This window comes from Phocoena phocoena, chromosome 8 (genome assembly GCF_963924675.1).
Source record: "Phocoena phocoena chromosome 8, mPhoPho1.1, whole genome shotgun sequence".
Taxonomy (NCBI): Eukaryota; Metazoa; Chordata; class Mammalia; order Artiodactyla; family Phocoenidae; genus Phocoena; species Phocoena phocoena.
In genome coordinates, this window is record NC_089226.1 from 27,573,242 (window position 1) to 27,594,025 (window position 20,784).

General features: G+C 36.0%; 1 protein-coding gene across 3 annotated transcripts in view; it reads right to left on the bottom strand.

Moving 5' to 3' along the window:
- The window catches only part of GRIA4 (glutamate ionotropic receptor AMPA type subunit 4), a 520,203-nt gene that overhangs the window by 134,458 nt on the left and 364,961 nt on the right, over positions 1-20,784 (bottom strand). For all 3 annotated transcript variants that reach the window (XM_065881559.1, XM_065881557.1, XM_065881560.1), the window contains one exon: positions 5,872-5,925. In XM_065881559.1, coding sequence (XP_065737631.1) covers positions 5,872-5,925 — 54 coding nt within the window. The remainder of the gene's footprint in view (positions 1-5,871; positions 5,926-20,784) is intronic.

Consider the following 20,784-nt stretch of genomic DNA (forward strand, 5'->3'; position numbering starts at 1 on the left):
AAATATTTTCAAATGAAGCAACTGACAAAAGATTAATCTCCAAAATTTACAAGACCTCATGCAGCTCAATAACAAAAAAACAAACAACCCAATCCAAAAATGAGCAGAAGACCTAAATAGACATTTCCCCAGAGAAGATATAGAGATTGCCAACAAACACATGAAAGAATGCTCAACATCATTAATCATTAGAGAAATGCAAATCAAAACTACAATGAGATATTATGTCACACTAGTCAGAATGGCCATCATCAAAAAATCTAGAAACAATAAATGCTGGAGAGAGTGGGGAGAAAAGGGAACACTCTTGCACTGCTGATGGGAATGTGAATTGGTACAGTCTCTATAGAGAACAGTATGTAAGTTCCTTAAAAAACTACAAATAGAACTACCAAATGACACAGCAATCCCACTACTGGGCATATACCCTGAGGAAACCATAATTCAAAAAGAGTCATGTGCCAAAATGTTCATTGCAGCTCTGTTTACAATAGCCAGGAGATGGAAACAACCTAAGTGTCCACCATCAGATGAATAGATAAAGAAGATGTGGCACATATATACAATGGAACATTACTCAGCCATAAAAAGAAGTGAAATTGATTTATTTGTAGTGAGGTGGATGGACCTAGAGTCTGTCATACAGAGTGAAGTAAATCAGAAAGAGAAAGACAAATACCATATGCTAACACATACATATGGAATCTAAGAAAAAAAATTGTAATGAAGAATCTAGGGGTAAGATGGGAATAAAGACACAGACCTACTAGAGAATGGAGTTGAGGATATGAGGAGGGGAAATGGTAAGCTGTGACAAGGTGAGAGAGTGGCATGGACATATATACACTACCAAACGTAAAATAAATAGCTAGTGGGAAGCAGACACATAGCACAGGGAGATCAGCTCGGTGCATTCTGAACACCTGGATGGGTGGGATAGGGAAGGTGGGAGGGAGGGAGATGCAAGAGGGAGGAGATATTGGAACATATGTATATGTATAACTGATTCACTTTGTTATGAAGCAGAAACTAAGACACCATTGTAAAGCGATTCTACTCCAATAAAGATGTAAAAAAAAAAAAAAGAATACTCCCTAACACCATACACAAAAATAAACTCAAAATGCATTATAGACCTAAATGTAAGACCAGACACTCTGAAACTCTTAGAGGAAAACTTAGGAAGAACACTCTGACATAAATCACAGCAAGATCTTTTTTGATCCATATCCTAGAGTAATGGAAATGAAAAGAAAAATGAACAAGTGGGAACTATAGAAACTTAAAGGCTTTTGCACAGCAAAGGAAAGTACAAACAAGATGAAAAGACAGCCCTCAGAATGGGATAAATATTTGCAAATGAATCAATGGACAAAGGATTAATCTCTAAAATATATAAACATCTCATGCAGCTCAATATTAATAAAACAAACAACCCAATCGAAAAATGGGCAGAAGACCTAAATAGACATTTCTCCAAAGAAGACGCATAGTTGGCCAAGATGCACATGAAAATCTGCTCAAAATCACTAATTATTATAGTAATGCAAATCAAAACTACACTGAGGTATCACCTCACACCAATTAGAATGGGCATCATTAGAAAATCTACAAACATTAAATTCTGGAGAGGGTGTGGAGAAAAGGGAACCCCCCTTGCACTGTTGGTTGGAATGTAAATTGATACAGCCACTATGGAGAACTCTATGGAGGTTCCTTAATATAACTAAAAGTAGAATTACTATATGACCCAGCAATCCCACTACTGGGCGTATACCCAGAGAAAACCATAATTCAAAAATACACACATACTCCAATGTTCATTGCAGCACTATTTACAATAGCCAGGACATGGAAGCAACCTAAATGCACACTGACAGATGAATGGATAAAGAAGATACGGTACATATATACAATGGAATATTACTCATCCAGAAAAAGGAACGAAACTGAGTCATTTGTAGAGATGTGGATGGATCTAGTGACTGTCATACAGAGTGAAGTGTCAGAAAGAGAAAAACAAATATTGTATATTAACACATATATGTGGAACCTAGAAAAATGGTACAGATCAACCAGTTTGCAGGGCAGAAATTGAGACACAGATGTAGAGAACAACTGTATAGACATCAAGGGGGGACGTGGCGGGGGTGGGTGGTGGTTGTAGTGTGATGAATTGGGAGATTGGGATTGACATATATACACTAATATGTAAGAAATGGATAACTAATAAGAACCTGCTATATAAAAAAAAATTCAAAAAAAAATAACTAAATAAATATAAAAATAAAAAAAGAAAAAATAGTGGTGAGAGAAGACATCCTCATGTTAAATGAAAAGCTTTCAGCTTTTCAACATTAGATATGATGTTAGATGTGGGCTTATCATACATGGCCTTTTTTATAGTGCAGTATGTTCCTTCTATACTCAGGTTCTTGAGATTTTTTTATCATGAAATGATGTGAACTATGTCAAAAGCTTTTTCTGCCTCTATTGAGATGATCATATGATTTTTATTCTTTTTGTAATGTGGTGCCATCACATTGGTTAATTCGATGATATCAAACCATCCTTGCATCTCTGGGCAAATCCCTCTTGATCTTGATATGATCTTCGTTCCATCCTTTTAATGTACTGTTTAATTTGGTTTGTTAATATTTTGTAGAGGATTTTTGTATCTGTGTTCAACAATCAGTCTGAAATTTACTTTTTTTGTAGTGTCATTGTCTGGCTTTGGTATCAGTGTAATGTTGGCCTTGAAAGTAAATTTGGAAGTGTTCTCTCTGCTTCTATTTATTGGAATAATTTTTAAAGTTTTAGTAATTATTCTTGTTTAAAGGTTTGGTAGAAATTATCCATGAAGCCTTATGGTCCTGGACTTTTTTGTCGGGGAGTGATTTGGTTACTGATTCAAACTACTCTCTTGTTATTGGTTAGTTCAGATTTTCCTTTTAATTATAATTCATGCTTGATATGTTTCTAGGTATTTATTCATTTCTTCTAAGGTATATAATTTGTGAGTATTATTGTTCATAGTAGTTTCTTAGTATTTCTGTGGTATTAGTTGCAATTGATCTTCTTACCTTTATGATTTTTAAAAGTTTTCTTTTTCCTTTGTCTAGTTAAAGATTTGTCAATTTTGTTTATCTTTTAAAACTACCTTCATTGATATTTTCTATTGTCTTTTTAGTCTCTATTTCATTTATCTCCACTTTGATCTTTGTTATTTCCTTCCTTCACCTAAATTTGAGCTTAGTTTTTTCTCATTTTTCTAGTTCCTTGAGGTATAAAGTTCTTTATTTGATTTCTCTATTTTTATTTAATGTTGGCATCTATTTCTATAAACTTCCCTTTTAGAACTGCTTTAGGTGTATTCCGTATGTTCTGGTATGGTATGTTTCCATTTCCAATTGCATTTGTCTCAAGGTACTTTTTTATTTCACTCTTGATTTCTTTTGACCCAATGGTTGTCAGGAGCCTTTGGCTAATCTCCACATATTTGTAGATTCTCCAGTTTTTTTCTTGTAATTAATTTCTAGTTTCACACCACTGTGGTCATGTGGATGCATGCCCCATTGGCTTTTGGACCTAGGTGTTTTTGAGGGGCTCTCTCTTGAGTGGCAGCCTTAAAAACTGAGGTGCTAAACATGTGGTCCAAGTCCTTTGCTCTTCATGTAGAAGCTGAGGGTTGGGGATTCCCTTCTGATTGTGTGGCACTATGCTGGGAGTAGTGCTTATGGAAAGAGTGTGCCTCACCTTTTCCAACCCATTTCTGTGTGGGTGTTTTCTCAGCTGCCTGATGTGTAGGAGTCATTCAGCTAGTTTCTGGATTTTTCTCAGAGGAATTGCTCTGTATGTGTGTCTGTGGAAGGAAGGGAGTTTAGAAGCTTCCCTTGTCTCCATCGTAATCCCTCCAACTAAATCAGTCTTTTCTACTTCATATGTTGTTACTTAGTCATTATATAGATAACTTGAATGTGATGCCATCTACTAGGGCTGTTTAATACAGGCTGTTATACCCATTAGGATTTTATAACTATTAATTATAACTATTAATGTCAGCAATTCCGTTCTGGCATGATAATCTGTAACATATTGTCTTCTTTTTTTCCTTCTGAATTCCATTGTTTGGAAAGAATAGATGGTATTAAAACCTTCTATTTGCTAGAGTCTCCTTGTACAATGTCATTGTGACATTATAAGTCACATCAATAAATGTCTCTCTTTTTCTCTTATGGTGATTAATATCAGGATATATTTGCTTTAAGATTTATAGTTTTATAAAATATATTGAAACCTCCAGACTACAGGCCTACTAAAAGCAATGGAAAAAATAAGTAAAAATTTCTCAGTATTTTCATGATAATATTAAGTAACAAAATTATACTTTATTCAAGAAACACAATACAATAAAACTTTAGAGTTTACTGCTGTATTTTAATATCTCAACTCCATAGTAAAACCTAGTTCACTAAAGACTTAAAATTCCTGTCTCAAAGTGTGATGGCCCACTTGCCACATGAAAAGAGTGGATGAATATGAATCTGTTTTCCAGCATTTTGTTCTTTCCCTGCTTTGAGTGCAAGATCCTCACCAAAGAAATATATGGTGGGAAAAGAGGAAAAGAACACATTCTTAACTTCTCTAGGATAAACCACTTTTGAGATCAAGCCCTTAGGGAAGATATGATACTGCCCTTTTTAACAGGGTACTCTGATAAATCAAGGAGAATGGCCCTCTGTATGGTCAGTTTTCCCCCACACTTGCAAAGTTAACAAGAAATACTTGAGCCTTGCCAAGAAATCTAAAAGGACTTGACTTATACCTTTAAGAATTTCATACTAATGCCTGTATGTTGTAAAATAAACATCTATATATATGTGAAAAGTTGACACTATTAAAATAATTTGGATTACTCCCAACAAAAGACTTTCTTAAATAGCCATTTCAAACTTGTTTTTCATAAAATTAAAAAACATTGGTCATCAGTTTTAATCATTCTTGTAATACACCTAAGTATTGACAATCTTCATCCATAGAGTAGCACATTTATCATTCACACAGACAAAAGGCCATTATCTAATTTGCCAAGTAATATCATAGTAAAACAAACATTATAATTAGCTTTAAAGGTCACTATGGCAGATATCAAGCTTATCTGCACCAAAATATATTGAATTAGAAATATGATCACTGTGATTAATGAAATACAATTGTTTTTAAGGAAAGACAAGAAAATTTTAACAAAATTTTTCCACCATTTGAGCTACCACCTCCTCCCCTTTAGTGTGCAGTGTGCATCTACATTATACATTAATATATTACCTAGATTCTCTTAGAAGACCCAGGAATGCCTACTCACAAAAAAAAAAAAAAAAAAAAGAAAGAAAGAAAAAGAAGCAATTTCCTACTGGCACCAGCAAGGTAACTACTTAGGAGATTAGGAGATAACATTCCTTTCTCAATCCTGTAAGGGGTCACAATGACCCACTATTGCCTTGTTGGACTCTGTAAACTGTCAATATGTTACTTTGATTCATAACCCTTAATCTCAAAAACTTATATTTTGACCTCTAAGTTGTGCAGAAAATCTCGTTGCTTTGACCTCTAATGGGCAGAACAGTCCTCAGAGCTTTCTGAAAGACTAACTAGTGGGTCATAATCCTCAGGTAGGCCTAAATAAAATTTTCCATTTCTTTCTTAGATTGACCATTAATTTTTTTGTGGACACATAAGAGTACTATCCTATGTGTTATAAAAAGCTTAGTAAGTAATATAGTTTAATAATAGAGCACTATTTCAAGGCACAGTTAACATAATCTTGAATGTCTGAGCAATTCTTATGAAAAATAGAAAATAAAGAGTTCTTACCAAGTTTGCAATGATATAATGGTAGCCTTTAACATGCTTTCCAACACTCACAATCTGTGAAGATATAAGGAAATATGAGAAAACCAATTTAACTTTACTGAATGATCATATTTTTAAAAACAGAATTTTAACTATTCTAGCATAATGCCATGTGGAAACATGTTGAGAAAATGATATCGTTTTTCTTATGAAAGTGATTTATCCTAATTATAAGAAATTCATAAGTCACACTAAAAATTAAGTGGTTGAAGTAAAAAAAAAAGACCCCTGTAATTTCAATCCCATTGTATAAATGACCAATCATTTCATTATATCTTGTTCAGAAAATTACTATGTTATAATCCCCTCAAAGAGAATGATGTTATGAGACAAACCAATAGTTTACATATATTTCTAAAAAAGAATACTTTAACATAAGAAAGAAAATTATTTTGGTTCAAAGAATTTAGATGTACTTAATTTATTGATGATTTATAAGAATTCATGATAGACTGTTAGGTGCCTCAACTGGTGAGAATCATTTTCTATGAGTAGATTGGATCATTGTCCTGAAAAGCAGGTAAGATTTTTCTAGGCAAAATCTCTGTTTTTAGATACCTCTGATACCACAGAATACTTAGGTAATTCTCACTTTCCTATGGATATAGCAATACTTTATTATGATAAAAAGAATAAGGACAAAACAACATCAAGAGACTTTTCCTTCTGCTACATTAATTTTTTTCTATGAATGTATTTTAGGAATGTTTAGAAAATTAGAAACTAAGAAAGCTTAGAAAAAAGTAATCAGATATTTTAAAAAGTACAACTTTATTTCCATACTAGAAATTAAAATTCTTATTTTGTGAAACTGAAAATTTCTTTAATTAGAGAAACTCTAATGACAGTTACTAATGAGCAGCTTTGTAGCCTCATTGGTGTCCTCAAAGGTAACAACACAATATAAGATTTACATATACTTTTATTATTATTATTATTTTTTTGCAGTACGCAGGTCTCTCACTGTTGTGGCCTCTCCTGTTGCGGAGCACAGGCTCCGGACACGCAGGTTCAGTGGCCATGGATCACGGGCCCAGCCGCTCCGCGGCATGTGGTATCTTCCCAGACGGGGGCACGAACCTGTGTCCCCTGTATCGGCAGGCGGACTCTCAACCACTGCGCCATCAGGGAAGCCCTACATATACTTTTTTCATTAAAGAAAAAATTGAATTATTTTTGGTATTTTAATATCTTCTAAAATAATTCTTTGTAAATTAGTGACTTGTGTATGAAACACAGGAAAACCATTTTATTTTATTATTACTTTTTTCAAGATAGCAGAAGCAGCTTTATTCTGAAGCTTGCATAGCTTTGCACAAATAAAGCATTGGTGATATCTAGTATTTTAAAAGTTGCTGTATGAGTATTACATGTTTAATTAATAAAACAATTCAATTTAATGAAATATTTAGATAATCCCAGAAATGTTTCAACAGAACTTCAGTCAGAGACATTCACTGTGAGAATTACTGCTAGTAAGTACCAGCTTATTCCAAACAATATTTGTGAACTAGGGAGCTACAATAGGGTTCTCATTTCCATTCTTATTCATGTCCCATAACCACACTTTCATGCAGGTGCAAATTTTATTCCTGAGAGATTGGAGTTAATTTGTGCAATATTGACACCTTGCAAGCTGCCCAGCACCAGAAACAACCTATCTTATTTATAGCTGAAAAGGAAAACAGCTGGAGGCCAACAGATGCACTGTCACTGTTTACATTCTACTCCACTCCTTGGTTAGTTTTTAACCAGAGCCAAGTTGGTCTCATGTTAACTCCCCCATTTTATATGCTCACCTGCTCTTCCCCTTCTACCAGTCTATTTTTCCCAAGGGGTCCAATCCAGTTTTTGTTTTTTTTAATTTTTATTGGAGTATAGTTGATTTAAAATGTTGTGTTAATTTCTGCTGTACAGCAAAGGGAATCAGTTATACATATACATGTATCCACTCATTTTTAGATTCTTTTCCCATATAGGTCATTACAGAGTACTGAGAAGAATTCCCTGTGCTATACAGCAAGCCCATACTAGTTATCTATTTTATATATAGTAGTGTGTATATGTCATTCCCAATCTCCCAATTTGTCTCTCTCCACTTTTTCCCCCCAAGTTTGTTTTTTGATTGTGTTGTTCGTTTTTTTGATATTGAGCTGCATGAGCTGTTTGTACATTTTGGAGTTTAATCCCTTGTCAATTGCTTCATTTGCAAATATTTTCTCCCATTTTGTGGGTTGACTTTTCATTTTGTTTATGGTTTCTTTTGCTGTGCAAAAGATTTAAGTTTAATTAGGTCCCATTTGTTTATTTTCGTTTTTATTTTTATTACTGTAGGAGGTGGATTGAAAAGATCTTCCTGTGATTTATGTCAGAGAGTGTTCTGTCTATGTTTTCCTGCAAGAGTTTTATAGTATCCAACCTTACAATTAGGCCTTTAATCTGTTTTGATTTGATTTTTTTGGTATGGTGCTAGGGAGTGTTCTAATTTCATTCTTTTACATGTGGCTGTCCAGTTTTCCTAGTACCAGTTATTGAAGAGACTGTCTTTCCTCCATTGTATATTCTTGCTTCCTTTGTCAAAGATTAGTTGATCATAAGTGTGTAGGTTTATCTCTGGACTTTCTATCCTGTTCCATTGATCTATATTTCTGTTTTTGGACAAATACCATACTGTCTTGATTACTGTAGCTTTGTAGTATGGTCTGAAGTCTGGGAGTCTGATTCTTCCAGCTGTGTTTTTCTTTCTCAATATAGCTTTGACTATTCAGGGTCTTTTGTGTTTCCATACAAATTGTAAAATTCTTTGTCCTAGTTCTGTGAAAAATGCCATTGGTAATTTGATAGGGATTGCATTGAATCTGTAGATTGCTTTGGGTAGTATAGTTGCTTTGATAATAACAATTCTTCCAATCCAAGAACATGGTATATCTCTCCATCTGATCTGCTTGTGTCATCTTTGATTTCATTCATCATTATCTTATTGTTTTCTGAGTATCTCCTTAGGTGGGTTTATACCTAAGTATTTTATTCATTTTGATGCAAGGATAAATAGGATTGTTTCCTTAATTTCTGTTTCTGATCTTTCATTGTTAGTGTATAGGGATGCAAGAGATTTCTGCATATTAATTTTATATCCTGCAACTTTACCAAATTCATTGATGAGTTCTAGTGGTCTTCTGGTGGTATGTTTAGGGTTTTCTATGTACAGTATCAGGTTATCTGCAAACAGTGACTTTACTGTTTTCTTTTACTTTTCTTTTTTTTTTCCAATTTGGATTCCTTTTCTTTTTCTTCTCTGGTTGCCATGGCTAAAACTTCCAAAACTATGTTGAATAATAGTGGTGAGAGTGGGCACCCTTGTATTGTTCCTGATCTTAGAGGGAATACTTTCAGTTTTTCACCATTGAGAATGATGTTGGCTGTGGGTTTGTTGTATATAGTCTTTATTATGTTAGGTAAGCTCCCTCTATGCCCACTGTCTGGGAGATTTTGTCATAAATCGGTGTTGAATTTTGTCAAAAGCTTTTGCTGCATCTATTGAGATGATCATATGGTTTTTATTCTTCAGTTTGTTAATATGGTTTAATCACATTGATTGATTTGCATGTACTGAAGAACCCTTATCTCCCTGAGATAAATCCCACTTGATCACAGTGTATGATCCTTTTAATGTGTTGTGGATTATGTTTGATAGTATTTTATTGAGGAGTTTTGTGTCTATGTTAATCAGTGATATTGGCCTGCAACTTTCTTTTTTTGTGATATCTTTGTCTGGTTTTGGGATCAGGGTGATTGTGGCCTTGTAGAATGGGCTTGGGACTGTTCCTCTCTCTGCTATTTTTTGGAAGAGTTTGAGAAAGATAGGTGTTAACTCTTCTCTAAATCTTTGGTATAATTCACCTTTGAAGCCATCTGGTCCTGGACTTTTGTTGTTGGAAGATTTTTAATCACAGTTTCAATTTCATTATTTGTGATTTGTTCATATTTTCTATTCTTCCTGGTTCAGTCTTAGAAGGTTGTATCTTTCTAAGAATTTGTCCATTTCTTCCAGGTTGTCTATTTTATTGGCATAGAGTTGCTCATAGTAGTCTCTTATGATCCTTTGTATTTCTGCAGTGTCAGTTGTAACTTCTCCTTTTTCATTTTTAGTTTTCTTGATTTGAGCCCTTTCCCTTTTTTTCCTGATGAGTCTGTCTAAAGGTTTATCAATTTTGTTTATCTTCTCAAAGAACCAGCTTTTAGTTTCATTGATCTTTGCTATTGTTTTCTTCATTTCTATTTCATTTATTTCTGTTCTGATCTTTATGATTTCTTTCTTTCTACTGACTCTGAGTTTTGTTTGTTCTTCTTGCTCTAGTTGCTTTAGGTGTAAAGTTAGGATGTTTATTTGAGATTTTTCTGAGACAAGATTCTAGTGGTATAACCTTCCATCTTAGAACTGCTTTTGCTGCATCACATAGGTTTTGGATTCCTGTGTCCCTAGGTTTTTTTTTTCATCTTTGATTTCTTCAGTGATCCACTGGTTGTTTATTAACATATTATTTAGCTTCTATGTGTTTGGTTTTTTACATTTTTTTCCTGTAATTAATTTCTAATCTCATAGGGTTGTCAGAAAATATGCTTGATATTATTTCAATTTTCTTAAACTTACCACGCCTTGATTTGAGACCCAAGATGTGATCTATCCATGAGAATGTTCCATGTGCAGTTGAGAAGAAAGCGTATTCTGCTGCTTTCTGATGGAGTGTTCTATAAATATCATAGTCTACCTGTTCTAATGTGTCATTTAAGGCTTTTGTTTCCTTACTGATTTTCTGTCTGGATGATCTGTTCATTGACGAAAGTGGTGTATTAAAGTTCCCCACTATTACTGTGTTTCTGTCAATTTCTCCTTTTATGGCTGTTAACATTTGCCTTTTATATAAAGGTGCTCCTATGTTGGGTGCATATATATTTACAAATGTTATATCTTCTTCTTGTATTGATCACTTGATCATTATGTAGTGTCCTTCCTTGTCTCTTGTAACAGTCTTTAAGTCTATTTTATCTGATATGAGTATTGCTACTCCAGCTTTCTTTTGATTTCCATGTGCATGGAATACCTTTTTCCAACCCCTCATTTTCAGTCTGTATGCATCCCTAGGTCTGAAGTGGGTCTCTTGTAGACAGTATATGTATGGGTCTTGTGTTTTTTTTTTTTTTTTTTATTGGAGTATAATTGCTTTACAATGTTGTGTTAGTTTCTGCTGTACAACATTGTGAATCAGCTATATGTATACATATATTCCCTCACTCTTGGACCTCCTTCCCACCCACCATCCCACCTATGTAGGTCATCACCAAGCTGAGCTCCCTGTGCCAAACAGCAGGTTCCTATGGGTCTTGTTTTTGTATGCATTCAGCCAATCTATGTCTTTTGGGTGAAACACTTAATACATTAATATTTAGGGTAATTATCAATATATATGTATCAATATGTATGTTCCAATTGCCATTTTCTTCATTGTTTGGGTATTTTTTTTGTCCCTTCCATGCCTCTTTTGTTCTCTTCTCTTGTGGTTTGATCACCATCATAAGTTCTGTGTTTGGGTTGCTTTTTCCTTTTATTATGTGTACCTATTGTACTTTTTTGGTTTCCATTTCCCATTTGGTTTTGATAAAGTAGTATATATATATATATATATATATATATATATATATATATATATATATATACATATACACACACACACACACACAAAGTTGTTTTAGGTTGCTGGTCTCTTAATTTCAAATGCATTCCCATTTCCTGCATTTGTACCCTCCTCTTCTTATGGTTGCTTGTTTTAATATTCTATTTGTGTATGGATGATTTCCTTTACCAGTAAGCTTTCCCATTTGTAATTTTCTTGTTTCTCATTGTGGCCTCTTTTTTCCCCCTGAATAGAGAGGTTCCTTTAGGATTTGTTGTAAAGCTGTTCTGGTGCTGCTGAATTATCTTAGCTTTTGCTTATCTGTAAAGCTATTGATTTCTATGTCATATTTGAATAAGCACCTTGCTGGGTAGAGTATTCTTGGTTGTTGGTTTTTCCCTTTCATCACTTTAAATATATCATGTTACTCCCTTCTGGCCTGCAGAGTTTCTGCTGAAAAATCAGCTGATAATGTTATGGGAATTCCCTTGTATGTTATTTGTTGCTTTTCCCTTGTTGCTTTTAATATTTTTTCTTTGTATTTAATTTTTGTTAGTTTGATTAATATATGTCTTGGCATGTCTCTCCTTGAGTTTATCCTGTATGGGACTCTCTGTGCTTCCTTGAGTTGGTTGAATATTTCCTTTCCCATGTTAGGGAAGTTTTGGACTATAATCTCTTCAAATATTTTTTTCAGGCCCTTTCTCTTTCTCTCCTTTTTCTGGGATCCATAAAATGCAAATGTTTGTGTGCTTAATGTTGTCCCAGTGGTCTCTGAGACTGTCCTCATTTCTTTTTATTCTTTTTTCTTTATTCTGTTCCACAGCAGTGATTTCCACCACTCTGTCTTCCAGCTCATTTATTCATTTTCTGCCTCAGTTATTCTGCTATTGATTCCTTTAGTGTATTTTTCCTTTTGGTTGTTGTGTTGTTCATTTCTGTTTGTCTGTTTGTTAAATCTTCTATTTTTGTTGTTGTTGTTGTTAATCATTTCTTGTATCTTCTCAATCTGTGCTTCCATTCTTTTTCCAAGATCTTGGGTCATCTTTACCATCATTACTCTGAATTGTTTTTCTGGTAGATTGCCTATCTCCTCTTCATTTAGTTTTTCTTGTAGGTTTTTATCTTGCCCCTTCCTCTGCAACATATTTATCTGTCATTTCATTTTGTCTGCCTTACTGTGTTTGTGGTCTCCTTTCTTCAGACAGGGTGTTAGTTCCTCTTGCTTCTGGTGTCTGTCCTCTGGTTTGTGAATTTGGTTCTGGGGCTTGTGCAGGCTTCCTGATAGGGGGGGACTGATGCCTTCCCTCTGGTGGGTGGAGTTGGTTCTTGTCCCTTTGGTGGACAGGGTCATGTCAAATGGTGTATTTTGGGGTGTCTGTCAGCTTAGTATGACTTTAGCCAGCCTGTCTGCTGATGGGTGGGGCTGTTTTCCCGGTCTTGTTGGTTGTTTGGCCTGAGACATTCCAGCACTGGAGCCTGCAGGCTTTTGGGTGGGGTCAGGTTTTGGTGTCAAATGAGGACCTCTTGGAGATCTCACACAGATTAATATTCCCTGGAGCCTCTGATACTAGTGTCCTTGCCCCATGGTGAACTACAGCCAACCCCCGCCCTCCCAGGAGACCCTCCAAGACCCCTGGGCCGGTATAACCCAGGTTCCTATGGAGGTACTTCTTTGTGCTCAGCCCAGTGCATGTGAGACCCTGTGTGCACCCTCCAAGAGTGGAGTATCTGTTTCCCCCAGCCCTGTGGAGCTCCTGTCCTCAAGCCCTGCTGACCTTCAAGGTTAAATGCTCTTGGGGTTCTTCCTCCCAATGCCAGATGCTCAGACTGTCTTGGAGGGTTATTTTTATATGGGAACATCCCTATATAACCTCCATAGGTTTAATTTTTGTGTGTGTGTGTGTGTGAGGGCTGTTTTTAGTATCAATGTCTGCCACCTCTTTCCTCAGTGTATACTGGTCATTATCCCCTTGATAGGGTATTTGAGTGGTTTTGTGGTGACCAGGCCTGCCCTGGATAGTAAGCAGGGTCTCCCCTTTACTCTGTGGTTGTCAATGCCTGTCAAGGGCAGGGTCTGCTACCCAGTTGTTTGAATGGAGGCCCCCAGATTTGTCTCATAGCTGTTTCTGATCTACGGAGCGAGGTAGGTGAGATTGGAGCACTCCCACTGGGAAAGAAGCCACTGAGTCTTCCTCCTCTGGAGCAGTTCACCTGTGAGCATGCTGCATTGTGTCACCTTTCACCCGTTGTGTGAGCTTACAAGTTATTCTGTTGTTGGCACTGCTCTCGGCCCCACCTTAACTGTGGGTATGCTGGCAATTGGCCCCAGTATCTCTCAGGCATTGTTTTCAACAGTCCACCAACATAGATCCACTGAAGTCAGCTCCCAGGATTGCAGTAATTATAGATCTGGACCTACTGTGGGCTCTATGGGGGCAGCTCAGACTCTGGCCTGGTCCATCACATGTGTATGTGCTCACAAAGTCTGCAGCTGCTAAAGCTAGACTTGTCTTGGCTGCAGGAGCATTCATTGACCACTCAGATATTCTGCAGTCACTGAGTTTACAAAGCCAGTCATGGGGGTGTAATTCTGTGGTTTGTGCATCTGTGAGGAGAGATTTTAGTTCTTCTTCCTTAGTTGCAGTGCCCCTGGTTTCAGATCCAACTCCGTGTGGGGGAGCAGAATGCCAAGGGCGTAAGAGAGCTGGCCACAGCAGGGATGGGGCATGAGGTGTGGCCAGGGACTGCAGGTGCGAGAAAGCCAGTCCCAGCAGGATCCCTTCCTAGTGTGCTGGGGAGGCAGGGGCTGGAGCATGGGGAGAGAGGCTGCAATGGCAGCCCTGCCCTTTGTGTATCACTCAACAATGACACTTCACTTCTGTGGAGGTCTGGGCTTCCTCCAGGATCATTCCTGGCTGTGGAGCTCCTCTTTCCCATCCCCTCAGGCTGTCTCCTCACATCCAACAGCAGTCCTCTCCACGAGTCTGCTCTCCAAACCCCAAGTTCCAGCACCCAGGTCCTGTCTGCACTGGCAGACACATGTCTCAAGCTGGGGTATGCAGAGCTGTGACTTGGACCCTCTGTGTAGATCTCACTCTGTCCTGCCTGCTACAGACTGGTTGGTGCACTCTCCTCTGAGCTTCCAAAGCTCCCCTTCTGTCCCAGCTGATCTCCCTGCTGGTGAGGGGGTTTCCCCAGATGCAGGAACCTGTTCTCTCTTTCAGCTTCCCACCAGCGGTGTGGGTCCTGTCCCACTTCCTCTCCTCTCCTTTTCCCCTTCTTCTTTCTTTCATCTTACCTGGTTATGCAGGGATTTTTCTTGTCTTTTTAGGTGTCCAAAGTCCTCTGCTAGTGTGCAGCAGGTTCTCTGTGAGAATTGTTCCATTTGTAGATGTATTCTTGATGCATTTGTGGGGAAAGTTGAACTCTACATCCTGCTACTACTCTGACATCTTGACTTCTCAACCCTTTTGTTTTAAACCCAGAACATATGAATTGTGTTGGAAAACAGAGTTTTGCGTACATAGCTTTTGGTGAAATGGAGTTTCTGTTCATCTAATCTTTTCTTTTCAATTACATCTAAGACATTTTCTTTGTATTAAAGATTCTTCAGTTTCATTACAATGAGTTTGGATTTTTACTTTTTAATTTTTGTTTACTTTGTTCAGCATTTTTGTGCTTCCTGACTATAAGGATTGTACTTCAACAATTCTGGGCAATTCTCAGCCAGTATCCCATAATATATCCATTCAAAGATATTTTCTATTTGCTTCTAACAGATACTACAATGTTGGTATCACTGGCCTTAAGGCCACCTTTATGATAATTTTCCAGTTTCCAGATTCCCAGATCACAGGGTGTGGTATAAATTCAAACTACAATCTGCCTAATGAAGGCTGTGATGACAAATTCTCACCGAAGATATCTCCCTCCCTACACTAAGCCCAGGTCAAGACAGAAAACACTTAAAAGTAGATTTTTTCTACTCTTCCTCTTTATTGAGATGTTTCCTTTCAATAATCTGGCTTTATGTGGGATCCAAGATCTAACTTATTGCCTTGACTGAACACAAAGTTCTTATTCTTGAGTGAACATTAAATCCCCAGTCAGGCTACCCAATCTGACAATTTCCTTCAGCACAGCCATATTGCATTCTTGACCCCTGAAGATTTTCTTTACTTTCTTCGATGTTCAGCTATACATTTGTAATGTTCTACATAGTATTCTACATGTTTTATATTGCCAGATTTATGTAGTCCATAATTTATCTAAAACTGAAATCCCCTTGACAATCTTACCATAAAGATGAGGACAAGCAATAAATAGATTGCAGTATAAAGAAAGTTTGGTAAATAAGCCGTTTAATTACTCATGTTATTGGGTAATGCAAACCTGAGTGGTTTAGCATGGGCTGAGCAGGCTGGAGCCCTCTTATTCTCTGGGAAGCTCAGTTACAGCTTTTGCAAAGATAATTATCAAAGATGGTTGGTACATATTTGGGAAACTGCATACTCTATTGTTGAATCTTACTAGAGATTCCTGCTATTTGATCTCAGCAAGGATTGTTGCCACTTGGCAATCCATTATTTATGTCTTGCTGATTCACTATAACTTTTCTCTGGTGTGGCTATTTAAGCCTTTTATGCACTCTCTTTAACCCCCTTACTTCTCCTGCCTCTTCTTTCTCAGCTTGCATTTTCTGTGTGTCTGTAGTCAGTCACCTCTGATTTCTTTTAAATTCATTTTAAAGTATAAACACTTGTAAATGTTAAAAAGATATGGAACCAATGGAAATTCTGCACTAGGTGTCTCCATGAAGAAACCACTCTTGGTTCTAGATTGCTAGAAAGAACTATAATAAACTAGAGCTTATGTAATACATTTCCAGGAGGTGAGGATTTAACAAAACCACAAAGAACTGAAAGTGACATAAATCCTGGCAGAAAAGGCCTTGCACAGCTTGATATGTATCAATATTCTGGAAACTGAGAACTCAAGGGCCAGAGGTCTGAAGATTTATTTACCTGGCTGGTTATGTTAGACAGAATACCATTTTTGCTGAGCCAGATCCTGGCTGGGAAAAAACAAATGTGCTAGACAAACTGTTGCAAAGGTCTCATTGCCTTTAAACACTCACCACCCTAACCTAGTGTGGCCATGGTGTAAGGTCAGATATTGGTCCCTCTGCCAAGCATCCACCACTAGATGGAAATTTCTTTGTGAAAAAACCCCTAATTTATACTCTAGTAAAGTGTCCTACACCTAGAAGGTCATTTGTCTAAGGTTTTTTTTTTTTTTATGTCTGTGTAAAACTGACAATGTCATGAGTATGGTTTTTCATAACTTTCATCATCACAACAAAAGTGAAGACTATCCCGTAAAACAACCAAATCTGAGTGACTTAATTTTGCATGCAGATCAAACATTGTGTCTCTGTATTTCTGACGTTATTCTTTTATAAAGAGGGAAAATAAACAGCTTGAGGTGAAAGATATGTATAGCTGATTCACTTTGTTATAAAGCAGAAACTAACACACCATTGTAAAACAATTATACTCCAATAAAGATGTTAAAATAAATAAATAAAATAAACCATTAAGAAAATACAGTAGCAAAAAAAAAACAAGAAGAAAGAAAGAAAAAGAAAAATAGCATTACCTTCATACAGTGTGTTTGGCCAAGTCATTAAGAGAAAACAATGCCTAGGGTGAGGACTTGGTTGCAATAATTAATTATGGCCTTTCATAGAGACAGAAAAATGTAGGAGTAGAAAATCTGCATCTCCATTCTTTTTACCTTCTTGAAAGACACAGAGGATGCAACTAGACAAAGAATAATGATCAAGTGTCTGTTTAGAATTCTAACTAATAGGTTAGGAAAGATTATACAAGTTACATTGATCATTCTCTTTCAAAGGAGTCCATCTTTACAAGAATAAAATACAGAAAGTGACTGATTCCTTTAATTACTTTTTCTTGTTTGTTTTTTAGGAAACAAGCAGCTGTTTAGAAGTATCTTCGGTGCTGGTCAAATGAGTCACTTCTAAAATTAAGCCTAGGTATATTACCATGGTAAACCCCAGATGAGATCCCAACAATTGTTTTAACAAATTATGACATAATTGATATTTATGAATGTGACTTCTAAATATTTATTAATTTATTAAAATTAGGGAAAATGGATCCAGGACAGTTCCATCTTGATCTCACCCTTAGATAAATTTAATTCAATAGCTGTTACCTATGTACAAGTTTAGGGTAAGAGGATTCAAGGACCATAAAGTAAGTCAGTGCTGCTGTTATAAGGGTGTTTACTTTCTCATAAGGGTATAAGATTTAAATAGAAATGACTGAAATGCAGAGCAGAGTAAAGGGAGTGTTGTGGGTTTTAAGGAGAAGTGGTATCACTTGGTTAGGAGAATAGGTAGTTTTAAAAAGAGAACCGATAATAAATATTGATTAAAATATAAAGAAGTTAATGAGGATATAAATGTCACAAACACTAGCTTATTAAGATCAACTCAAGACTCCCAAATGAATGATAGTTCAGCCTTCAATCCACAATCTGATTTTGTGTTAATTCTTTATATTTCAATGACTTATAAAGCACTCAGATGTCTTTCTAGATAAGAGCTTATATTACCTCAAATTATTATTATAAAGCTATGACAATTATATTGAGCACTCTTTTTAAGCTAAAGATTTGCAATGGCACACTTGAGTATGAATGATTTTGGTTTCCCTTTTAATTTGATTTCATAAGTTAGCTGGAAATTCCTCTCCCAGGAATTGTTAATTGTTATTATGTTCCAGAGAATTCAGTGACAAGGAGAAAAGAGTACAACATATTTGGTGGTGATAGGGACATGATTCTTGGTAAATGTTGGAAACATTATCGTGAAGGCAGTCACTGTCACTAATACTTTTTTTTAATAGACATTCCAAAGTCCAAAATGTCTCCTGAATGTTGACTTTTAAGGTGTTTCAAAATATATTATTATTGATAAAAACAAAAGCTTTAGTTTGTTTAGTTTACTTCAGTTCCATCAAAGTAAGACATAAGGCAAAGGACTTTTGCAAACAACCTGCAGACTTAAACTACAACTTGTAAGATAACAGCAGGCCCTCAGTATGATGCACAGATGGGGAGAGGAAAAGAAGGAATCCCTGACCAAAAAGGACTAAGGCTGTTTAGTGTGAGAAGAGATTCAGGGAGAAAATAGGGAATGAGAACTCTCTTCATATATTTAAAGATAAAGAGGTGTATACACATATGCATTTTCTTCTATACTTGGAAATGTTAAAAATTATAAAAGTTTCTAATTAGCACAAACTCTTTTTAGGGGAAAGGGAGGGGAAGAGAGTTGTCCATAATAAGATGGCTGCCTCTTAAAGTAGTGATCTCTCTCTCACTGGAAGTTCCTAGCAGATATTGACTGACTACAAGTAAAAGATTTTGAGTACCCTTCTTTGAGCTCTAGAATCCTGTACAAACTTAAATTCCTATGTCTGTATTGTTAGTCAATGTAATAAACACTACTGATGCTCCACCTACGTTTTTCCTCTTACTATTTCAATGCATAATTGCTCACCTTCTAACAGCCAGCCCCTGAATTTCCTTGACTCAGGGTCTTCTCTGATCTCTAGAGCCCACTTTGCCCTTGGTGGTGGGGAGACCAAGTTAGAAGTGCCAGGGAATTAATACCTTCCTTCTCAGCAGCCCTCATACAACGATTGACAGAAGCTGGTACATAAATACTCTCAACTCCTTGCCTCACAAGTGAGAAGATTCTGACATGTATGTTCTACACTAGCTTCCATTAATTAGTTTACGCTAATTTCAAATGAGATTAAGCCCCTGTCACTCACATGATAATCTCCTAGATAAAGGCATCTTTTATTGACTGCGTTTCTCCACTCCGCTCCTAGTGTGTTCTTCCCCTCCTAAACCAACTGATTACACATACATCCTTGTCTTAAGATCTGTTTCTAGGGGAAACCAAACTAAGACAGCCTCCCAATAAAAAACTTACCAGTGTGGTAGTGAAATCAATAATGTAAAAAACAATTACTTTTTGTTGGCAAATTGTCCCAAACTTTTCATCTCTGTAGTGTAGCACATCTACATTATACTCTGTGTCCCTAGTCTGTATGTATAATCAAGGATTCAAGTTTTATAAAATACTTTTATTTAGATATCTAAAGTTTGTGAAAAAGCTTTATTCTCTTATATAGGGAAATAGGAATGAACCAGTACCTTTATATTCCTGATTCATGATTTCCTCCTTCATATTGTCTTATATACCTTAAGGACACCCATTCTTAGTACTGGTTTGTTTTTGTTTCTTTCTTTGACTTTATTGCAAATGTTAAAAAATTTCTTCACTTTATATACACCTCTCTCTCATTCAGGGCCCTATAAGCAATATAATTTGAATAGGGTCATAGAACTATGAGTGAAAAGCAAGTGCTGATATGTGGGTGTTTCATTTCCACTCCATGACACTCCATCTCATTATGGTAACTGCCAATAGCTTCAGAAATGCACATTGTAGAGTATATCCTTCTCTCTGCTTATTATGGTGGTTCTAAAATTCTATACCCACAAAGCTTGGCTAAAATGATTCTCATTCATGTTAACTATGAACATCTCTTAGCAGATATCCATTTTAACTGCATTTTAATTTAGTGATTTAAAATATTTGCAAAAAGGCAAAAAAGATTCTATGGAATTTGTGGTTATGAATTTGAAATGCACGCTATAGATTGAAAGAACCAGTGAGGAGCATGCTCTTCTTTAATTAACAGCCTTTTTTAAAGAAACTATATAAAAAATAATTTTAATGAGATGTAGGTGGAGGAGGCAATTCTTTGCTTTCATAAACAGAAACACAGAATAAATACAGTTATTAAGTGATGTAGGTAGGACTCCAGCCTGGGTCTTTTGACTAGAATTTTCATACATTTTTCACTACACCCTGTTGCCTTCCTTAGGCCAAAGCAATTCAGAAAAATGATATATTTTTGGCCAATATTAATTTATCTTGTGCAAGAGAAAAATGAATAAAACAGATATTTGTGAGTGACATTTTAAATCATATTAGATATTTGATGAATGCAAAATTTGTTTATGAGAAAAAAACATCTTTCTCATGATGAAACAAAGACACAGTTCCTTTTCTTCAAATAATCTATCTGAA